Source organism: Stigmatopora argus, chromosome 1 (genome assembly GCF_051989625.1).
Source record: "Stigmatopora argus isolate UIUO_Sarg chromosome 1, RoL_Sarg_1.0, whole genome shotgun sequence".
Lineage (NCBI taxonomy): Eukaryota > Metazoa > Chordata > Actinopteri > Syngnathiformes > Syngnathidae > Stigmatopora > Stigmatopora argus.
This window is the reverse complement of record NC_135387.1, coordinates 16,297,741-16,315,100: the sequence shown is the minus strand read 5'-3', so window position 1 is coordinate 16,315,100 and position 17,360 is coordinate 16,297,741. Positions and strand designations below refer to the sequence as shown.

The 17,360-nt window shown below is 37.7% G+C and overlaps 3 protein-coding genes across 5 annotated transcripts; all 3 read left to right on the top strand.

The window, feature by feature from the left end:
• The first annotated feature begins 39 nt into the window (after positions 1 to 39).
• On the top strand, positions 40 to 6,770 carry exosc10 (exosome component 10). Its single transcript, XM_077603306.1, has 25 exons — positions 40 to 237; positions 796 to 932; positions 1,654 to 1,777; positions 1,864 to 1,968; positions 2,056 to 2,215; positions 2,405 to 2,513; positions 2,601 to 2,676; positions 2,775 to 2,885; positions 2,975 to 3,118; positions 3,216 to 3,406; positions 3,487 to 3,643; positions 3,781 to 3,929; positions 4,053 to 4,103; positions 4,187 to 4,298; positions 4,367 to 4,414; positions 4,492 to 4,567; positions 4,693 to 4,799; positions 4,884 to 4,976; positions 5,069 to 5,137; positions 5,207 to 5,312; positions 5,548 to 5,618; positions 5,857 to 6,034; positions 6,155 to 6,219; positions 6,298 to 6,374; positions 6,450 to 6,770. Exons 1-25 carry the CDS (start codon positions 139 to 141, stop codon positions 6,478 to 6,480), a joined length of 2,646 nt encoding a protein of 881 aa, XP_077459432.1. The 5' UTR covers positions 40 to 138; the 3' UTR covers positions 6,481 to 6,770.
• Positions 6,771 to 7,362: 592 nt separating this feature from the next.
• On the top strand, positions 7,363 to 11,637 carry srm (spermidine synthase). Its single transcript, XM_077612888.1, has 8 exons — positions 7,363 to 7,653; positions 7,945 to 8,065; positions 8,239 to 8,331; positions 8,531 to 8,684; positions 8,751 to 8,834; positions 9,157 to 9,302; positions 9,401 to 9,523; positions 10,667 to 11,637. Exons 1-8 carry the CDS (start codon positions 7,523 to 7,525, stop codon positions 10,682 to 10,684), a joined length of 870 nt encoding a protein of 289 aa, XP_077469014.1. The 5' UTR covers positions 7,363 to 7,522; the 3' UTR covers positions 10,685 to 11,637.
• Positions 10,692 to 16,787, top strand: sst6.1 (somatostatin family member 6.1). 3 transcript variants are annotated; one of them, XM_077612911.1, is made up of 5 exons: positions 10,739 to 10,817; positions 11,683 to 11,737; positions 12,833 to 12,923; positions 14,904 to 15,092; positions 15,732 to 16,787. In XM_077612911.1, the coding sequence occupies exons 3-5, from the start codon at positions 12,834 to 12,836 to the stop codon at positions 15,963 to 15,965; spliced, it is 513 nt and encodes a 170-aa protein (XP_077469037.1). In that variant the 5' UTR covers positions 10,739 to 10,817; positions 11,683 to 11,737; position 12,833; the 3' UTR covers positions 15,966 to 16,787. The 3 variants fall into 3 exon arrangements, with proteins under 3 accessions (XP_077469027.1, XP_077469037.1, XP_077469044.1); XM_077612901.1 differs by lacking the exon at positions 11,683 to 11,737 and having other exon boundaries at positions 10,692 to 10,817; XM_077612918.1 differs by lacking the exons at positions 10,739 to 10,817; positions 11,683 to 11,737 and having other exon boundaries at positions 12,836 to 12,928.
• The last annotated feature ends 573 nt before the right edge of the window (positions 16,788 to 17,360 follow it).

The following is a 17,360-nucleotide window of genomic DNA, read 5'->3' as shown; positions in this document are numbered from 1 at the left end:
ACATCGTTATCAGTGCTAACGGGCGTCGAGTCTACTGGAAATGCAAAGTAGAAAGTGTAGAAGAAGACGACAAGGAGGAAGTCGTCAGTATTCGTAGCCCGTTGTTGCACATGTATTTTATAAAAATTACACTCTGCGATGGACTCTTCAAGCTCACGAAACGACGATCTCAACCTCCGAGACGATGAATCCAAGGAGTTTTTCCCCGGTTACAAAGACGTGGATGCTTTTGTTAAAGTACGTTTTTATTTATTTGTTCTTAATGGAACAAGTTCCGAGTAAAGATTAGCAACGTGTTTACACGTTAGCTCGTTCTAAACATCAACAAATATATCCTTACTGCTCTATCAAATATAAATTGTTATAACAGTAGTTGTTGGTACTGAGGGTCGCCACTGCAATTTACATCTTTATTTTGATCTTTGATCCCAGGGCTGCAACCTGTGCAAATTGCTAAGCGTTCAGAATTTTGGTGGCATCCCCTAAATATTTATGACATACATTCAACCTATTAGGGGGGAAAACAACAACGATGCAATGGTAACAACGTGTTGAGATAATCCTGCAATTGGACAAGTTGTCATTTACACATTATCTAAAGCAGACCTTAAACTTTTCAATCATTATAAGTATATGTTTTATTTATATATTCATTTTTCATTCATAAAATGATGGTTTGGCTGATTCTCATTTGATATCATAGTTGTACATGCGTATTTTTCATGTGCCTTAGTAATACACTTCATTTAAAGTGACATCATTCTACAGCATCCAAGTAATATCTCTTCTGTGCAGCATGGCTTGGGTTCCGTGTTTTTGGCCACCAAAGCCTCTGGCGGCTTACCTCAAATTGGGGACGAATTTGATTTCTATCGCAGCTTCCCTGGATTCCAGGAATTCTGCCAAGTTCAAGGGGATAAGCTCCTGATCTGGTGAGTTTATCAATTATGATCATGCTTCCTTTGAAGAAATAAAGGTCCACCTGTCTAGGCACAGATGTCTGCTGTAAAGTAGAGGAGGGGACAAGACAATATAAGAGACGTTTCCTATGTTGATGTCTTCTCTTCTCCAAAAGTGTACACCAAGACCAATTATTTTTATTTACCATGAGCAATGTGAATATTTTCATTTTTTACAGGCATTTTCAGTACTGTATTGGCATCTGATCCACAACTCAGAAGCTAAAATTTTTTCATGTATAAATACAGCACCAATTAAGTGAGCAAAGCTACAGATAGAAGAAAAATACAGTTAAATTGATATTTAGTAATACATTTGTTTTTAATAACAGCCTTACCCACATTCACATCCCAAAATTCAATCTTCATTTTTGTGTGCTTTTCCATACTTTAACTATTGTCTCAGTTACACAGTATTTGTTGTAAGGTGTTCCTTTCTCATAATGCTAGTCAGCAGGTAAAATACATGTCTATGGGGTTTGAGTCAGGCTATAGACTTTCATGCGAAAGTGTTGATGTCAGTGGGTCATGAGGTCATGGGCAAAAATTATGTTCTATTTTGTATTCATTGCGATCCATTCAAAGTCTGTCTGTTCGTATTTAATGATTTCTGCACAGTAAGAAGCTTTTTATGTCGAACCCTGCGAAGTACTGTACATAGCATACAGGTAACCTGACATGTTTCTCTGTGTAGCATGAGCCAAATCATGCAACATCACAATTGCCGCTCTCTGATGAGAGACTGCAATAAGCTCACTGGATTGGAGGAGAGATTTGATCTGGTTGTGGACTCTAATGATGTGATCTTGGAAAAAGTGGTATGTGCTACAATTTTATTTTATTTTTTTGTGACATGTGATTTTATGTTATACAAACAGTTTGAGAATTTATACCTAATTCTCAGGGAATTCTTCTGGATGAGGCTGATGGTGTGAACAGGAGCCAGCAGCCTGTCATGCCCACAGGCTATCAGCCGCCAAAGATTGTCGTTTCCAGCTGGAATCGCAAGGTTGGCTCTCTTGCATTTCTTGCCTCTCGTCCCCCCAATACAAGATGCTGTCTCTCCCCGAACCAAAATGGTGCTTGTATTTACCAGGGTTCGGGCTCTGGCGGTCGCTCTGAGACGTTCAGACTTCTCCAAGCCAAGAATATTCAAAGGCCACAGATGAAATTCAAGGATAAAATTGACAACAGTAACACACCGTTTATTCCCAAGATTTTCATCAAGCCCAATGCACTGAAACCACTTCCTTCATGTAAGATTCTGTCAAAACATTACTATATAATCATATTATAGAACCTAGGGAGAACATATTTCTTGTTTACCGCATTCTGATTACAGATTCCATCAATCTGTTGATGTGGGGTGACATTGTATCTGTAAAATTGTCAAAGTCCTACCTTTTCTCAAGGTCTTACTTGCTCTTTTAACTGTTTGAGAATAGATTTTACTACGCAACACCTCCGCAAAGAGAGACCAGAAGATCTTGATGTCCCAGCCGCGCTGGCCGACTTAATTCATCAGCAGCGCACACAAGAATATAAAGTGGACATGTGAGGACTTAAAATTCATCAAATTCCATATATTTTTTCTGCCTTATGCCAATGTTACTCTGAAGGCTCATTATCATTTGTTGACAGGTTTGCACACCCTTACCAGTTTGAATTGGATAATCTTTCAGTACCAGATAGCATTCTGTCCAAGACGGAGCCCAAGGTACTTTGAAACAGTAGGCAAAAGGCCATTTGTCCATGTAAATTTAAAAATTGGGATTTTTTAAAAGTATTTTTAATATATATTTACTATATTTGTAGATGTACAAACCAATAGAAGAGACAAGCTGCCAATTCATTGACACGCTAGAAGATTTGGTGGCACTGAATGAGAAGCTAAACAAAGTGTCTGAGTTTGCAGTGGACCTCGAGGTACATACACCATCAGAAGTTATGACATTTATCAGACCGTGGTGTAGCGACCTGTTTGCCAACTGACATCATCTCAACTCCCATGACAGCACCATTCGTACAGGAGTTTTCTGGGAGTCACTTGTCTGATGCAGATCTCTACCAGGGAGCAGGACTTCATCATTGACACCTTGGAACTCCGCAGTGAGATGTACATCCTGAACGAGTCTTTCACCAACCCCTCTGCAGTCAAAGTAATTTAACTGCTTCTTTACTTTTGTGACCCTGAACAGGAGAAGAAGTGTAGATAATGGATGACAAAACTAGTTTTCTTTTTTTAACGTCCATTAGGTTTTTCACGGTGCCGACTCAGACATCGAGTGGCTCCAGAGGGACTTTGGCTTGTATGTGGTCAATTTGTTTGACACGCACCAGGCCAGTCGGGCTTTAAACATGGCCAGACATTCCCTCGACCACCTGCTCAAGCACTACTGCAAAGTGGATTCAGATAAGCGTTATCAGCTTGCTGATTGGAGAATCCGGTATGATACCATTTTGATCATATTTTCATTACTTGGAAGTTGGAGTTGCAGTAACATTAAATACTACATTTTCTCCATAGGCCCTTGCCAGATGAGATGGCAGTCTATGCTCGCAGTGACACCCACTATCTCCTTTATATCTTCGATTGTATGAAGGCGCAGCTCTTTGACTTTAACCACGGTCAGCCTGGTCTAATCCAGAGTGTCTGGAACAGGAGCAAAGACATTTCCCTCAAAGTGTGTACAACTTTGACTTGTTGCTCCAAAGAAATTCAAATGTCTCTTCGGCGTTTTCTACTTTATTCCATGTCTCGTCAATAATATGTTCCATTTCTGACATTCACCAGTCTCACTGTGTTCCCTCTCCCACACAGAAATACGCAAAGCCAATATTCACAGAGGAATCCTACCTGGAGTTGCAGAGGAAGCAGAAAAGGTCTTTCAACACTCAGCAGCTCACTGCCTTCAGACTACTGTTCGCCTGGAGGGACAAGCTTGCTCGGCAGGAAGATGAAAGCACCGGGTATGCTGTTTGGAGATGGATCTCAACTGTTTGAGACAGGTTTTCACAGCCCACGTGTTCAGGGAAAATCGTAGTGTATTGTTCTCAATACAGTTGTGTGTGTGTGTACTTTTGTTTTTATAGATATGTCCTGCCCACCCACATGATGATCAAGATATCTGAGGAGCTGCCGAAGTAGGATAACTCATTCTCCTGCTTGAACAATGATCCATTTGTTCTTTGGGCCTGAAATTTGTGTTTTATTATTTTTTCCTCAGAGAGCCTCAGGGTATCATTGCTTGTTGTAATCCCATACCCCCGTTGGTGAGGCAGCAGGTCAATGAGCTTCATTTGTTGGTGCAGGAGGCCCGAGAAATGCCTCTCCTTAAAGTAAGACCTAGTCTACCCCGTGAACTATTACACTGTCCGTTATCACCACTTTGGATTTCTCCACATAGGCTGAAATCGCAATGCAAAAGAACAAAGGGCTCCTACCCATAAAGAAGGTGAGAAACCTCTCTTAGAAAATAGTCATTTCCCTGTAGCATTAGGAATGATTGTGATTTTGTTGCTCGTTTTGCAGCCACAGGTTACATTGTTTGGTCCTCATGACACATCCAGAGTCCCTGACCATACTGAGCCTCATGTTTCTGCTAATGGTGAGATTCTGTGTATTCACGGCAAAATACAATTAGAGACAGGAAAAAGAAAGTTATTGCTGTAGGTGTAAATATCCCAAACAGATTTCTCAGTGGCTTAATCAATTAATTTTGTCCTACCACAGACCTGCCAATCAAAGAAGGAGTGCTCTTTGATGATGACCAGAAATCTGACAACAATATTGAGAAAATAAGACATCTTGTGGCTTCTGCCAAAATTACTCTGTTTGAGGTAATGGTAAGCTCTCCTAAAAGTTTTTTTTTCTTCACAGTATGAATTGTTATAACAAAGTATTTTTCTTTAAATTTATTGAAGGAGCCTGATGTAAAAGAAATGCTAGAGTCTCTCTCGGTGGTTCAAATGAAAGCCAGGCGAATCAGAGAGTCGTTTGAAAACCCTTTTAGGATGGTAAAAATTGGCCAGACCCTGGCTTTGTTGAATGACTTGAATATTTTTCAAAGTGGTGCACAATATTTATCTGTGTTCTTTTGTGATTTTAGTACTTGCCTTCCACTGGTGTGCATGTAAATGAGAATGCAAAATTTGACCCTTCTTCAAAGATATTTGAGGTACATGGACTATTATTTTTAATCAAATGGGGACTAAAAGCACAAATATAACAATACTGCTTTTTTTAGATCAGTAAAAGATGGAAACTCCAGACCATGGAACAACAGCAGAAGGATCTGGAGTCGACGAAGAAAGCCAAGGCAGAGGCAAAGCTGCAAGCTAAAAAGGCAGCAGGTAACATTGTGGAATACACAGGCTTAATGTGGGTTCTTATAAATATGTGCTTTAATTTTATTTAGAAAGTAAAGTTGAAACAATTTTTTACTTGGCATAAAGTACAGTAAAAAAAATGCAAAACAAAGAGCAGAAAGGACAATTGCCGCAATGAATTCATTCATGATTACAAAATTCTTCATGTCTCCTTTAATACTACTGAATATCATCCGAATGTTTTGTGCATTTTAATCAGAAGACCGACAAAAGGCTAAAGAAAGCTACCAAGAGTCTCTGGAAAATGTGGCCACTGTGCGCCAGCTCGCCGTGAGTATTTTCCTCTTGAACTTTGTCTCTTAAGAGGTGAAAATGGACGTTATGTAGCTGTCAAACGAGACATCTAAGAATGCCTAGATCGTTGGAGACATATCAATCACTCCTCAAAGCCTTAGCAAAGTTTAGTTTGTAGAGCAGTGATTACAAACTGGGAGTGCTGTAATTTGCATGTACATTTTATTCAATCTGGATTCCAGTTATTTTAATTTCTCCTTTCTTATTTGATCAGAAATGCGCAAAGGTGGATGGAAAAAAACGTGAGAGGGTCCCAAGTGAAGTTGGAGAGTCAACTCCCAAACCCAGTAAAAAACTAAAATCTACAGAAAAGAATCGTAAAACCGAAGCTCCTTCTGAGGAGAGCTTCAAACCTTTTGACTACAGTCAGTCAGACTTCAAAGTCTTTTCTGGTATGTTTTTTTTCTACCTCTTTAAAATATAGTTTTGTGTGTGTATATGCATAAATAATATTACAAGCGGATTGTGCTATTCAAAATATACTGAATCAAAGTTTTTCTTTTTCTTTTCAGGGAGTAAGTCGAAGGACAACTCACAGTTTGATCCAAACAAGCAATCCCATGAGCCCAGGAAAAAGGTATTGGTTACAAATATTCAATACAAATGTATATAACACTATACTTAGTGTTTTGTTTTTTTAACGTGTGTCCTATAGAAAATGGCAGCTGGGAAAAAGAGGGTTCCGGTGGCCGAAAGTAAAAGTATGTCATACGTAGCTGGAACCTCAAACAGGTGAATAATTATAGTTATTATAAATAACATGTTTTTACTGATCATTTAACCAAATATTAATCTTATTTTTTCCAGGGGATTTCGCCACAACTGGCCCAAAAAATAAATACCTACTTCTTTTCCCTAACAATTCATCTTTTTTAACCGGGATTTTTTTTCCATTGACATGTTTACCCTGTAAATATGCAGAATAACAGTATATTATTAAAGAATTTGTTCGTAAAAATTCATACTGTCACTGTTAAAAAAATTCAAAAAATAGCAATCAACTGTTTGAAATACTGATGTACTGTACAGCTCATTCTGGAGTTCACAAAGGAACCCAAGGACAGTTTTTACTAAGAAATAAAAACAATGCATCTTCTACATGGGAGAGTGGGACGTAATGTTAACAGAGTCCTATGTTGACATTATCTGACTTGTAAGTAGAATAATTAACCAATTTAAAGCTGTTGAGCAAAGCCCACGTGTCAGGTTTAATAGTTGATTACATTTTTCCAAACAGGACTTTTAAAGGATTTTTAAATACGCATTTCGTGTTTACTTTGGATACATTTCTCTGATAATTACATTTTTGTGAACTTTTTAGATTTGTGTTTTCAACACTTTCTTTTTTTGCTGTTCAGTACTGCGCAGTCGTACTGTCTCCCTGCCGAACACGTGGGCTTCAGGATCAGTGGCTTGTACAGTTGTAGCGACCCGGGTAACTAGCATGCGTACATAGCGGCCATCTTGGTAGAGGCAACTGCTTATTTCCTTACCAACCTTACGTTTATTCATGTTATAACCAATCGATGTTTAGATTTTTATCTAGTCACGTGTTTTGTACGTTTTTTTACGATCGATGATGGCCCCTCGCGGATTTCGCCGAAAGCGAAACGTTGTCACAGAGACGTACTCCTAAGGAACGTGTATCTACGGTAGATATCTGAATGCCAGCGGTGCAAGTCGAACAAACTATGTTATGGGTGCTTGTTTCCGACACCCCATTGGCTCGCGTACCTGTGCGTAATGACGTCCTGCGGCAGCTATTTGCTCCGATGCGTAGCAGCACGTATGGTTGTGAAGAATAGCCAAGTGTCAAAACGTTGTCGCGTGTTACGTTGGCTGGTTCATAAACACGTTTACCTGAGTTCGCGGTTGCCGGCATGGACAATATCAGGGACGGGTGGTTTAAGGAGACGTGCACACTATGGCCAGGCCAAGCAACTAGTCTCGAAGTTGATGAAATCCTCTACCACAAGAAATCCAAGTTTCAAGACGTGTTGGTGTTCAAGAGGTGTGTTCTTAAAGGTCCCTGCTCCTTGCTAACGCTGCTATTCCTGTGTGTGTTGGCAGCCACTAGCATCGCTTATGAAGTAGTTCAAGATCATAAAGAATGGTCTCAATATAACTAACTAATTCATGCTAATGCATTATACTTTTTAGCTGACTTTTTTAAGATAAGGATTTGCATGCTACCAAATTTTCCGCTGAAATTGGATTTGGCCTAAGCACAAGTGCAGTGTTTTTTTAAAGTTTAAACTAATTCAATTCTAACAACTCTGACGGTGTAACTTACTCTTTTCAGTAAAACGTACGGCAACGTGCTCGTACTGGATGGGGTGATCCAATGCACGGAGAGAGATGAATTTGCTTATCAGGAAATGATTGCCAATCTTCCCCTGTACAGCCACCCTTCTCCCAAGAAGGTAGTAATCCCAAGAAGGTAGTAATGTATACAATTAACTAGAGATGATATCCACAGAATGTGATTAATCTTTCAAGGAAAAATCCAGAGCATAGTTATAAGTAAAGTAATACTAATGTCACTGCATCTCTGTAATGTGTTGCCTTGTCTAAGTATGTGCCACTCTATCAACAGGTTCTCATTATTGGTGGTGGTGATGGCGGTGTACTCAGAGAGGTGGTAAAGAATCCAGAGGTGGAGTCTGTTGTTCTCTGCGAGATCGACGAGGTGAGGCCAAACTTTCATCAAATCGGTGCATCACGAGATACTCTACTCACAGCAAGTTAGTCAGCTTCTGTGTGAAATTTGGGGATTATACTCATAAACACGATAACCTCTACAAGGCAACTTAATTTTATGAATCACCTATCCTTTACTTATCGCCATAGTGTATGCTCACCGCAATGCTCCGTTGTCTCCTTCATAGGATGTCATTGACGTCTCGAAGAAATTCCTCCCTGGAATGGCCAAAGGTTTCTTTAGTCCCAAACTCACCCTCCACGTAGGCGATGGCTTTGAGTTCATGAAGAAAAACCAGGATGCCTTTGATGTCATTATCACTGATTCATCGGACCCTGTTGGTAAGTTTACTTTCCAAAGAGTTTGTGTCATATCTTAATTGACGTGTTTGTGTGCATGAGATGCAGGCCCTGCTGAGAGTTTATTCAAGGAGAGTTACTATCAACTGATGAAGACAGCATTGACAAATGGCGGCATTCTCTGCTCCCAGGGTACTTTTTATTTCATTTAATCAGACTTGATTCATTTTCTGAAGCAGTATGCCCCTCTGTGAAAGCCAAGTTATATATCTTTTGCTCATCTTAGTCTCAGAGCCAAGAGGGTAGAGAAGAAATGAGTTGAATAAATGAATCAGTTTCAGGAGTTTTCTAGCTGTACGTTCCAGGCACCTGGTGTTCCCAAATTCTATTTTTTGTTTCAATAACTGCAGCAGCAGGAGTGGTAGTTTAACTTTTTATGTTTAAGCCTTGTTCTTAAGTCTGATTAATATAGCACATATACACTGGTACAAAGCAGTTATTGTAATGTGCGCAGGAGAATGTCAATGGCTGCATTTGGATCTGATAAAAGAAATGCAAACCTTCTGCAAAAGCTTATTCCCAGTCGTGGACTATGCCTATGGCACCATCCCAACTTATCCCAGTGGACAAATTGGATTCATGCTCTGCAGTAAGAACCCTGTAAGTGTCTCAACACACCAATTTTTCCAACTTGCTTGTTGTTTCCCTGTGATTGATTTTTTTTTATAATTAATGTCAAACCATCCCTCCCCTTTTAGGAAACACATTTCCAAAAGCCGGTGAGAGAACTGTCAAAAGGAGAACTGGAAAGCATGAACCTGAAATATTATAACACAGAGGTTCACAAAGCGGCATTCGTACTTCCTGAGTTTGCGCGAAAGGTCAGTGTTCTCAATAGTCATATAATTCTGTTCGGAAATTGTAATTTTAATTAATATTTTGTCTGCAAAACAACTTGTCGTTACGCGACCCTAACTTAAACATCTTAGTTTGTTCTGTCAGTGCTTCCCTTTGGACCTAACAGCCTTGACAGGGACATTGGTAGCACTTTAACTAAACTATGCACTCTAAAAGTTTCCTTTCTACTCAAGAAAGAAAAGGTTATTGACTATAATCATGGTGACTTTTCAAACCAAAGACCAACAAAACAAACTTAGAAAGGGCCTTTGTTGACTGTGAAAAAATGTATTTGGTTTGTCATCAACCCAATGAACGGTGTCATATTTGCACACCTGTGACAATAGAGCTAAGAAAGGAAGTTTGTTGTCGACCACAAAAATTAGACGACATAAATCCCAAGTTACACAAAGTAAGGAACAAAAACGATCAGCAGAACAATAAAATAAATACAAATAAATCGATCTATTCAATGTCCTCAACAGTAGTTGCACACCGACATCAACAAACTTTTATCCACTACCCCTGTGCAGCAATGCTTTCTTCTTGATAGTGGAAATGCAACCAATTTCAGGATTAATTGGGACAATGCGTGTCAAGGAGGCATTTCTGAGTGAAATTTCATCAAGAAGAGTGCTCTGCTAACTGCATGGCACCCACTAGCTAAACAGTGCTTATCTTTAGCAGCAATAGCTAGACAACCCATGGCAAAACTTGAGTTAACAGAACTTTTAGACAGCTCAGACTATCAGCATGTAGAGCAATGAGTGATGTAAATTGTTCACTCATTTTCATACACGTCTGCTACAAATTAAATTTAGGGGTGCACAGACATGAACCAGTGACCTTCAGGAAGATATTTTGGCCAAAATGTTAACTGCTTTATTTTTGTCTCACTCAAAGCTAGCTCTTGTGACACGAGGACACGTATATGGAAGAGCGTGTTTCATACCGTTGAGCATTATTCGGGAATCACGTTACGACCGTACGATACTTTTTTGTGGCATCTATATTGCTATATTGTACTGTGGGATATTTTTAAATGTAAAACATTCCTTGGCTCAACTACATAAGGTTGAACATGTGTCTAACCCATCATCTTTCCTGCTTTCCATGGTCATTGGCAGGTACTCAAAGAGGCTTGAATGGCCACAGAAGAACAGTGTTTTCATCCTTTACCAGCTCCTCTGAACAAGTACCAACAGCTTCTCCTCCTCAGATCCATTAGGCCCACCTCTATATCATATTCTCCTTAACATATCGAAGTTTATTTGTGGGGTAGGTGCAATTGCTCTGTTTCTTTCAGTCCTTCCAGTCTTTAACACCAGTTTACATCCTGATGTTTTCTGTTCATGTTCATTCTGAACTTGTCTCATGGGCACTGATGATGACGCCATCCAATTCTGACCTCTTGCCGAAGGACGTAGTAATCTTCAAATTGAATCTGTGGGCAGTTGTTGCGCAACAGTTTACGTGCCGTTTTTGCTGCACTTTCAATGGAAATATTCTGTTCATCGGATTGTCAGTGCATGCCGTCTACATTCAGGAAATGAACACATTCATGTTTTAAGAAACCAATACACCTCATAGGCTCTTTGTCGAATATGGATCTGTATGCATTAACAGTGAGGTAGAAAATTCTAACTTAAAAATCCAACAACTGCTTGATGCTATGATTTGGTATGGATGATAAGCTTTCTATGTAGAGAACAAGCTGTAAAATTAGTTAAAATGCTAAATCATTATGCAATTACTAGGACTTTGACTAATTGTAGGAACCTTGTTACTGGCTTAATTTGGAACACCGTTATTTTTCAGAGCAGTTTTTTGGCTAACATTTCAAAACAATTGCTGGAAGGAAAAAAAGTATTTTTTAATTTTTTTTTATAAATACAATTCTTGCACTGTATATTCTGTTAACCAAACACATGATAATGATTAGACTGAAATGCACAACACTTGAGTCGTTGTGGCTTCGTAGCTTGATCAAAGAGTATTTTCAATGGTCTGATAAGTCGTATTCTGCAATTGTTCCCGAACACTGAGCCATTGCACACGAGCAATTGTTCGATTTCAATTAAATGTATCATTATTATTATTCGCTTTATTTTTGTTTGACTTTTTGTTCTTCCATGTGTTCCAGTGACAGGCAAAACAAGGAAATGTTTTACAACTAGATGGAACGCTATCATTAACAGGTGTTTAGCGTTGACTTGTTATCTATACTTTGTGACAATATTATTATCCATGCATAAATAATTTTGTGCTTCCACGTTCTAGACGCCAGATGGCAACCTTTCATTTCATGTTGCTCCACATAATATTGAGGCACACAGGGTGATCATATATATTGCCAGTCTCAGAAATACCCTAGATTCGATTTACTTTATTCTTGTCTGGGTACATGTTGAGCCACACCAGTTTTTAAAAAAATATATATAATTAGTATATCATTTTTTCATTTGTTATTGGTTGATTACACATCACTTCACCCAAATTATGACAGATGGTGTAAGATTTCTGTGACAGCAGATGGTTTTAGTCATCTGAGGGTTTATGTTTGAAGGCCTGATGTTATTTGTCATTGTATTCATGGAAAAAACAGCAAAATTTGGTTTGCCCAGTCTTAGAAAATGTTTATTTATGAAATATATTATTTCAAATCATGCTATTTTCCCCTTAGAAAAATACAGCCTTTAAAAAAACTATATTTATATAACTTTAATACGTGGTAATTAGGTAGGGTTATGAAATTGAAAAATGTGATCCATTTATCCTTCTATCCAAAATAGAACCTTTTTTTAAACTAGAAATGTTAGCCACGCAAGATAGAATATTTTCACAAATTATAGAAATATTACTAGGGTGTTGCTATGATTTTTTTCCTCAAAAATATGTTGCTATTTACACACATCATTTGACTATACACTTTTTCATAATTTGAAGCTTGTTTCTGCCAGAGAGCTCTCCGTCAGGTTTTGTCCCACCATTTCATATACTGAATGCTATATTGTTGTTTAAACCCAGGTGAAAGGCTACTTATAAGTGTAATGATCATATAATGTGGCATCATATGAATTGATAAGCTGTATACTTCCTCAGTGACATCTTTTTCATGGTCCAAAAACTACATACAACGCTCAGTTCTATATTTATAGCTTTTTAACTCGTTTATTCTCAGAATTGGCTTGGGGCCTTTCAAATATCACGTAGAGAGTGAGCAAAACCTTTTAAAAACTGATCTGAATGCACAACCAATCAATTTGTTCACACCAACTGAAATGACTTACTAGGATGGAAGTAAGCTGTGATCTCTCACTGCCAGTGGCCTTTCCTGCATACGTCACAGCATCACGTTGGAGCTGCGCTGTACCACACCATGGGGTAAGGTAAGACACATTACCAGCACTTTCCCCCTACCGTAAAGACTTTATATATATATATATATATATATATATATATATATATATATATATATATATATATATATATATATATATATATATATATATATATATATATATATATATATATATATATATTAGCTCACATGTTAAGGCAAGATCATTATGATAGGAAAACAAAATTTAGTTTACTAAGCATCTTATAGTTACTCTTAGATGTACAGTTACTCTTAGATTTCCTCATAGTCAAGTTTATTGGCTTGGAAGCAAAGAAGAAAACTCCAACACACGGTAATAATCATTATATACATTCTGATTATGGAGTGCAGTTTTCAGACTCAAAGATTCGTAGTACAGAACTAAACCCAAGATTTGAAGAAATGTAACATTATATTTGGGCAGATATCAGAGTTTAAATAAAATTGTGAATTTTCTTTTTAAATTAAATAATTGAGCACAATGCTTTTTCTCTTGAACCATTCAAGCATTATTGCCACATATTCAAAATTAACTATGGTGGCCATTTTCCCAAATGTCAATGACTCAGTCTTACCTTTTTCATTATTGTGACATTATTCGTTGTTATCATTAGAGCATTTTATTACCGCAAGCTCAAGTACCACTCATTGAAAATCACTTTTATCTATAAATAATCAATTGAGGTTCATCTTTGAATCGAGGGTCCAAATTAGATTGCACAGAAAATCCATGGAAGCGCAGGGATAATATGCAAATGCTACATACAATGGCCAGAGACCGTATTCTAACCCAAACAGTAGAACTGCAAAGCAGATATGTTAACAACTGGGGAAATTACAACAACAACAAATCTGCTACGTTTGTCACAATTTACTTGCTTTGTAAAAAAAAATATTTTACCTTTTGTATATTATGTATATATTTTATCTTGCAAAAAATGCTGTATGAATGGTAACTGATGGATAATGATGTACTACATACATTGTTTCTAGTAGAAAATGTATGTACTCTGAGTATTGTGTCATATAATGACTATATTGCTACATTTTTATATTTGATCTAACGAATGAAACAATACAAAGCAATGTTTTTAACAATTTTATTGCTGAAACATTGCAGAGATTTCCATGAAAACCATTCTTTTTAGGAAAAGGACATTTTAAACAAATTACGCTGTTGATCAATGTTTGGCATTTTGATTGCTTTCAATTTTACTCCTATTATAAATAACACAATTTGATTCCATTGTTACTTATTTAACTATAGCTGCAAGAGAACAGGGACTGACTATGACAGTAAAAGTTCAAAGGTGCCATTGGAACATCTTTTCAAAGCACAGGCAGCACCCATCAGAGTGCAATTGTTCATGAAACTACATAAAAATGAGATTGTTAAAGTGATGTGGCAGGTTAAACCTCAGCTCTGTCTCCTCGCTGAAGAAGATTGTCTTCCTTGTTCTCTTTAAATGTTCACTCAGGCCAAAGTTTGTTTTGTGGATTTGAAGTCGTGACTGGTGTCAGACCATTCGATTTTGATTTGAAGGCGTCACATAGCTCATCAGAAGCTATGAGAAACACTTGCCACATCATTGACAACAAGTCAGCTATGGTTACTTTATCCATTTGAAGGAGGCTTCAGGGGAATATAAACTTCGAATTGGCTATCTATGTCTCAATCATCCAAGTTGTTGTTTTTTCATTTTTTTATGTGAGGTGTGTGAGGGGTACGTGTCTATTGGTCCAGATGAACCATAATCATGTGCCCACTTCGCTATTTGGCATACCGGTTAACTGTTTTCTACTTCGATTTGTTCTGGTCAGACCCATCCTCATCTCAGACACTCACACCCACTCAAAGTCACGCGCACATACCCCCGCCGTCACACTCCCTCCACCTTCTACGTCAGACAGCTATATAAAAAGAGTCAGGGACCGAAAGGAAAGCAACATTTCTCCAGCTTCCAAATCTTTGTGACCACCAGCTGAGCTCTCCTCCAAACTACAACTACTTCCACTCCCGCTCGCCCATCTTCTTCTCCAGCGCCTCTCTCCAAAGTTCCACCATGCAGATCCTGGTGGTGTTGGCAGCCTTCATGGGGGTCCTGCTCAGTGTCAAAGCAGCCGCCATACTTCCCGTGGAAGACAGGAGCCCCATGCAGGGGCTAAATAGGGTGAGAATGATTCACATCTTTTTTTTCTTCTTAACAGTTTTGCCTGCGTTAACGACGATAGTTTGCATTTGACACAGGGTCTCCCTGTAAGATTGTTTAAAAAAAAAAAGATATAATTCTTCCCATATTGATTTACACGATTGGAGGAATTTAGATTTTACTATACTTGGATTGCGGTTTGATCAGGCGTGAGCATAGTCAATGTATGTAATAGTACATTTCCTAAATGTTTTGTGTAGTTGGAATATACAACATATATAACTGAGAATCACAACATTTTAGTAATGGGCAAAGACCACAAACAAAATAAGTAAAGATTTCAGTCCTGGAGTGTGCTGCTTAAATTATTTAACAGATCCAAAACGAATAAATCTTAAATAGTGTCAAAGGTTAAGATTGTCTGTACCAGTAAACCTACAAAAAATATACATTCTTCTGAATGCATTAATTCAAATGTAGCAAGTTTGAAAAATATTTGGATGCATTTTTAAAATAGTTGAGATTCGTTTAGAAGGAGTTTCTAATTAGGGGTCCGTTGCAGACAAACAGAGAGTCCAATTTTATTCTGCGTTTTCAATTCCACTTTGAAATACCAAAGAATTCATAATGTCTTCATGAAAAATGGATTTCTTTCTCCAGGGACAAGACCTTAGCAAACAGAGCAAAGAGCTGATCCTGAAACTTGTGTCCAGTTTGCTAGAAGGAGCATTGGACACCAACATGATCCCAGAAGAGACGTCACCTGATGAATTGGAAGAGCCACTGGAGGCACGCCTGGAGGAGAGGGCCGTCTACAACAGGCTATCGCTTCCTCAGCGTGACCGCAAGGCTCCCTGTAAAAACTTCTTCTGGAAAACCTTTACCTCATGCTAACAGAAGAGAGAAAAAAATCATAATAATTATCAAGCTTACTCCCTGCCAGCTCCTCATGAACTGTAGTGGACCTCAGCTGTGCACATCATCTCCACCTGTCAAACATACCACAAGTGATGGACTTAAAGGGACTCACCTTGACACTTTTCAACACATACTATATTTGTGTCTATTTATTTGTACATACTATGTATTTATGTACTAAGTGACATCATTCTTTTCAGGGTGAAGAATAAGTTATGGTTGGATATTTTGACATGGTTAAATAAATACATCATTCTTTCCACCTGCTTGGAAAAGATGAGCGTAGCATGGCAAAATTCATGCTCAATGTTTTATTAATGCTAACAATTTTGACCTATCAGGCCAATATATAATCCTAAAATGTTGTGAGCATAAACAAGTAATGCAAAACTATTTTAGGCAAAATGTGTGAACAGCTTTAGTAAAAAGAGACCAACTCCTTTATAGCTTTGGTGCCGCTTGCTTTAGGTTGAAATCTGTTCCAAGAATTAATCAATTTCATAATTTGTCACAATTTTATTATTTGCTAGTAACACCTTAAAAATATTCATATAGTAAAGTTTATGACTTAAAAAATTTGAAGGTTTCAGAGATGTCTGTACAGAGCCATCAATTTTTGTTCCATTAAAATTGCCCATTTTGTTTGACTGTTATCGCAAATACAAATATTATCAAGTGGAGAAATTATTTACAGAAAGTAAAAAAATGGTCTCAAACAAACAATGATGCTGTAGTGGATGTTTATTCTCAATGAAACTGTGAAGAAGTAAACATGCATAAAAAATGAACATGAAATATTGTCTTAAACTCGTGAAAATATATTGAACAGTATATTTTTTTAATATGCTTAAGGCAAGGGTTATGTTTATTTTTTTTTATTTTTAATGTTTTTAATTTAAAAAACAAAAATTTAACCAGACTGAGATCAATTTCTCAATTCCAAGAAGAGTGGAACGGGATGAATAAGAGCTAACGACTTTGAAATACTTTTGTTTCACAGGTGCAAAGGTTAAATTGACATTGTTCAGAGCACTGAGTAAATAATGGCTTGGCTATGTGCTCTAATTTTTTTGTTAGTGAAGTGTGAGTTTACGATTAAAAGGCTTTAATGATACATCTTACGAAATATATGAAGAACGTCTTTGACGCTGAGTAACTGCTCAAAGCAATGCAATTAAATCATTTCGCTGTAGCATTGGAACACATCATATACAAGTGAAATGATCATTAACATGTGCCAATCAGGATCTTGAATGAAAGTGGCATGACATCACCAAACTAGAAGTTCCATCAGATATTGACCGAACATATTATATCCTGAAAGATGTTGCCGAGCATACGTTAAAAAAAGAATAATAAAACAAAACCACC

Coding starts and splice junctions, on each gene's coding strand:
- exosc10 (XM_077603306.1), top strand. CDS start 139: ATGGACTCTTCAAGCTCACGAAACGACGATCTCAACCTCCGAGACGAT. Junction 4,299..4,366: donor GAGAAATGCCTCTCCTTAAA/GTAAGACCTAGT, acceptor TTCTCCACATAG/GCTGAAATCGCAATGCAAAA. Junction 4,800..4,883: donor CCAAAATTACTCTGTTTGAG/GTAATGGTAAGC, acceptor AATTTATTGAAG/GAGCCTGATGTAAAAGAAAT.
- sst6.1 (XM_077612901.1), top strand. CDS start 12,834: ATGGAAGTAAGCTGTGATCTCTCACTGCCAGTGGCCTTTCCTGCATAC. Junction 12,924..14,903: donor GCGCTGTACCACACCATGGG/GTAAGGTAAGAC, acceptor TGTGACCACCAG/CTGAGCTCTCCTCCAAACTA. Junction 15,093..15,731: donor CCATGCAGGGGCTAAATAGG/GTGAGAATGATT, acceptor TTCTTTCTCCAG/GGACAAGACCTTAGCAAACA.
- srm (XM_077612888.1), top strand. CDS start 7,523: ATGGACAATATCAGGGACGGGTGGTTTAAGGAGACGTGCACACTATGG. Junction 7,654..7,944: donor GACGTGTTGGTGTTCAAGAG/GTGTGTTCTTAA, acceptor TACTCTTTTCAG/TAAAACGTACGGCAACGTGC. Junction 8,066..8,238: donor GCCACCCTTCTCCCAAGAAG/GTAGTAATCCCA, acceptor CTCTATCAACAG/GTTCTCATTATTGGTGGTGG.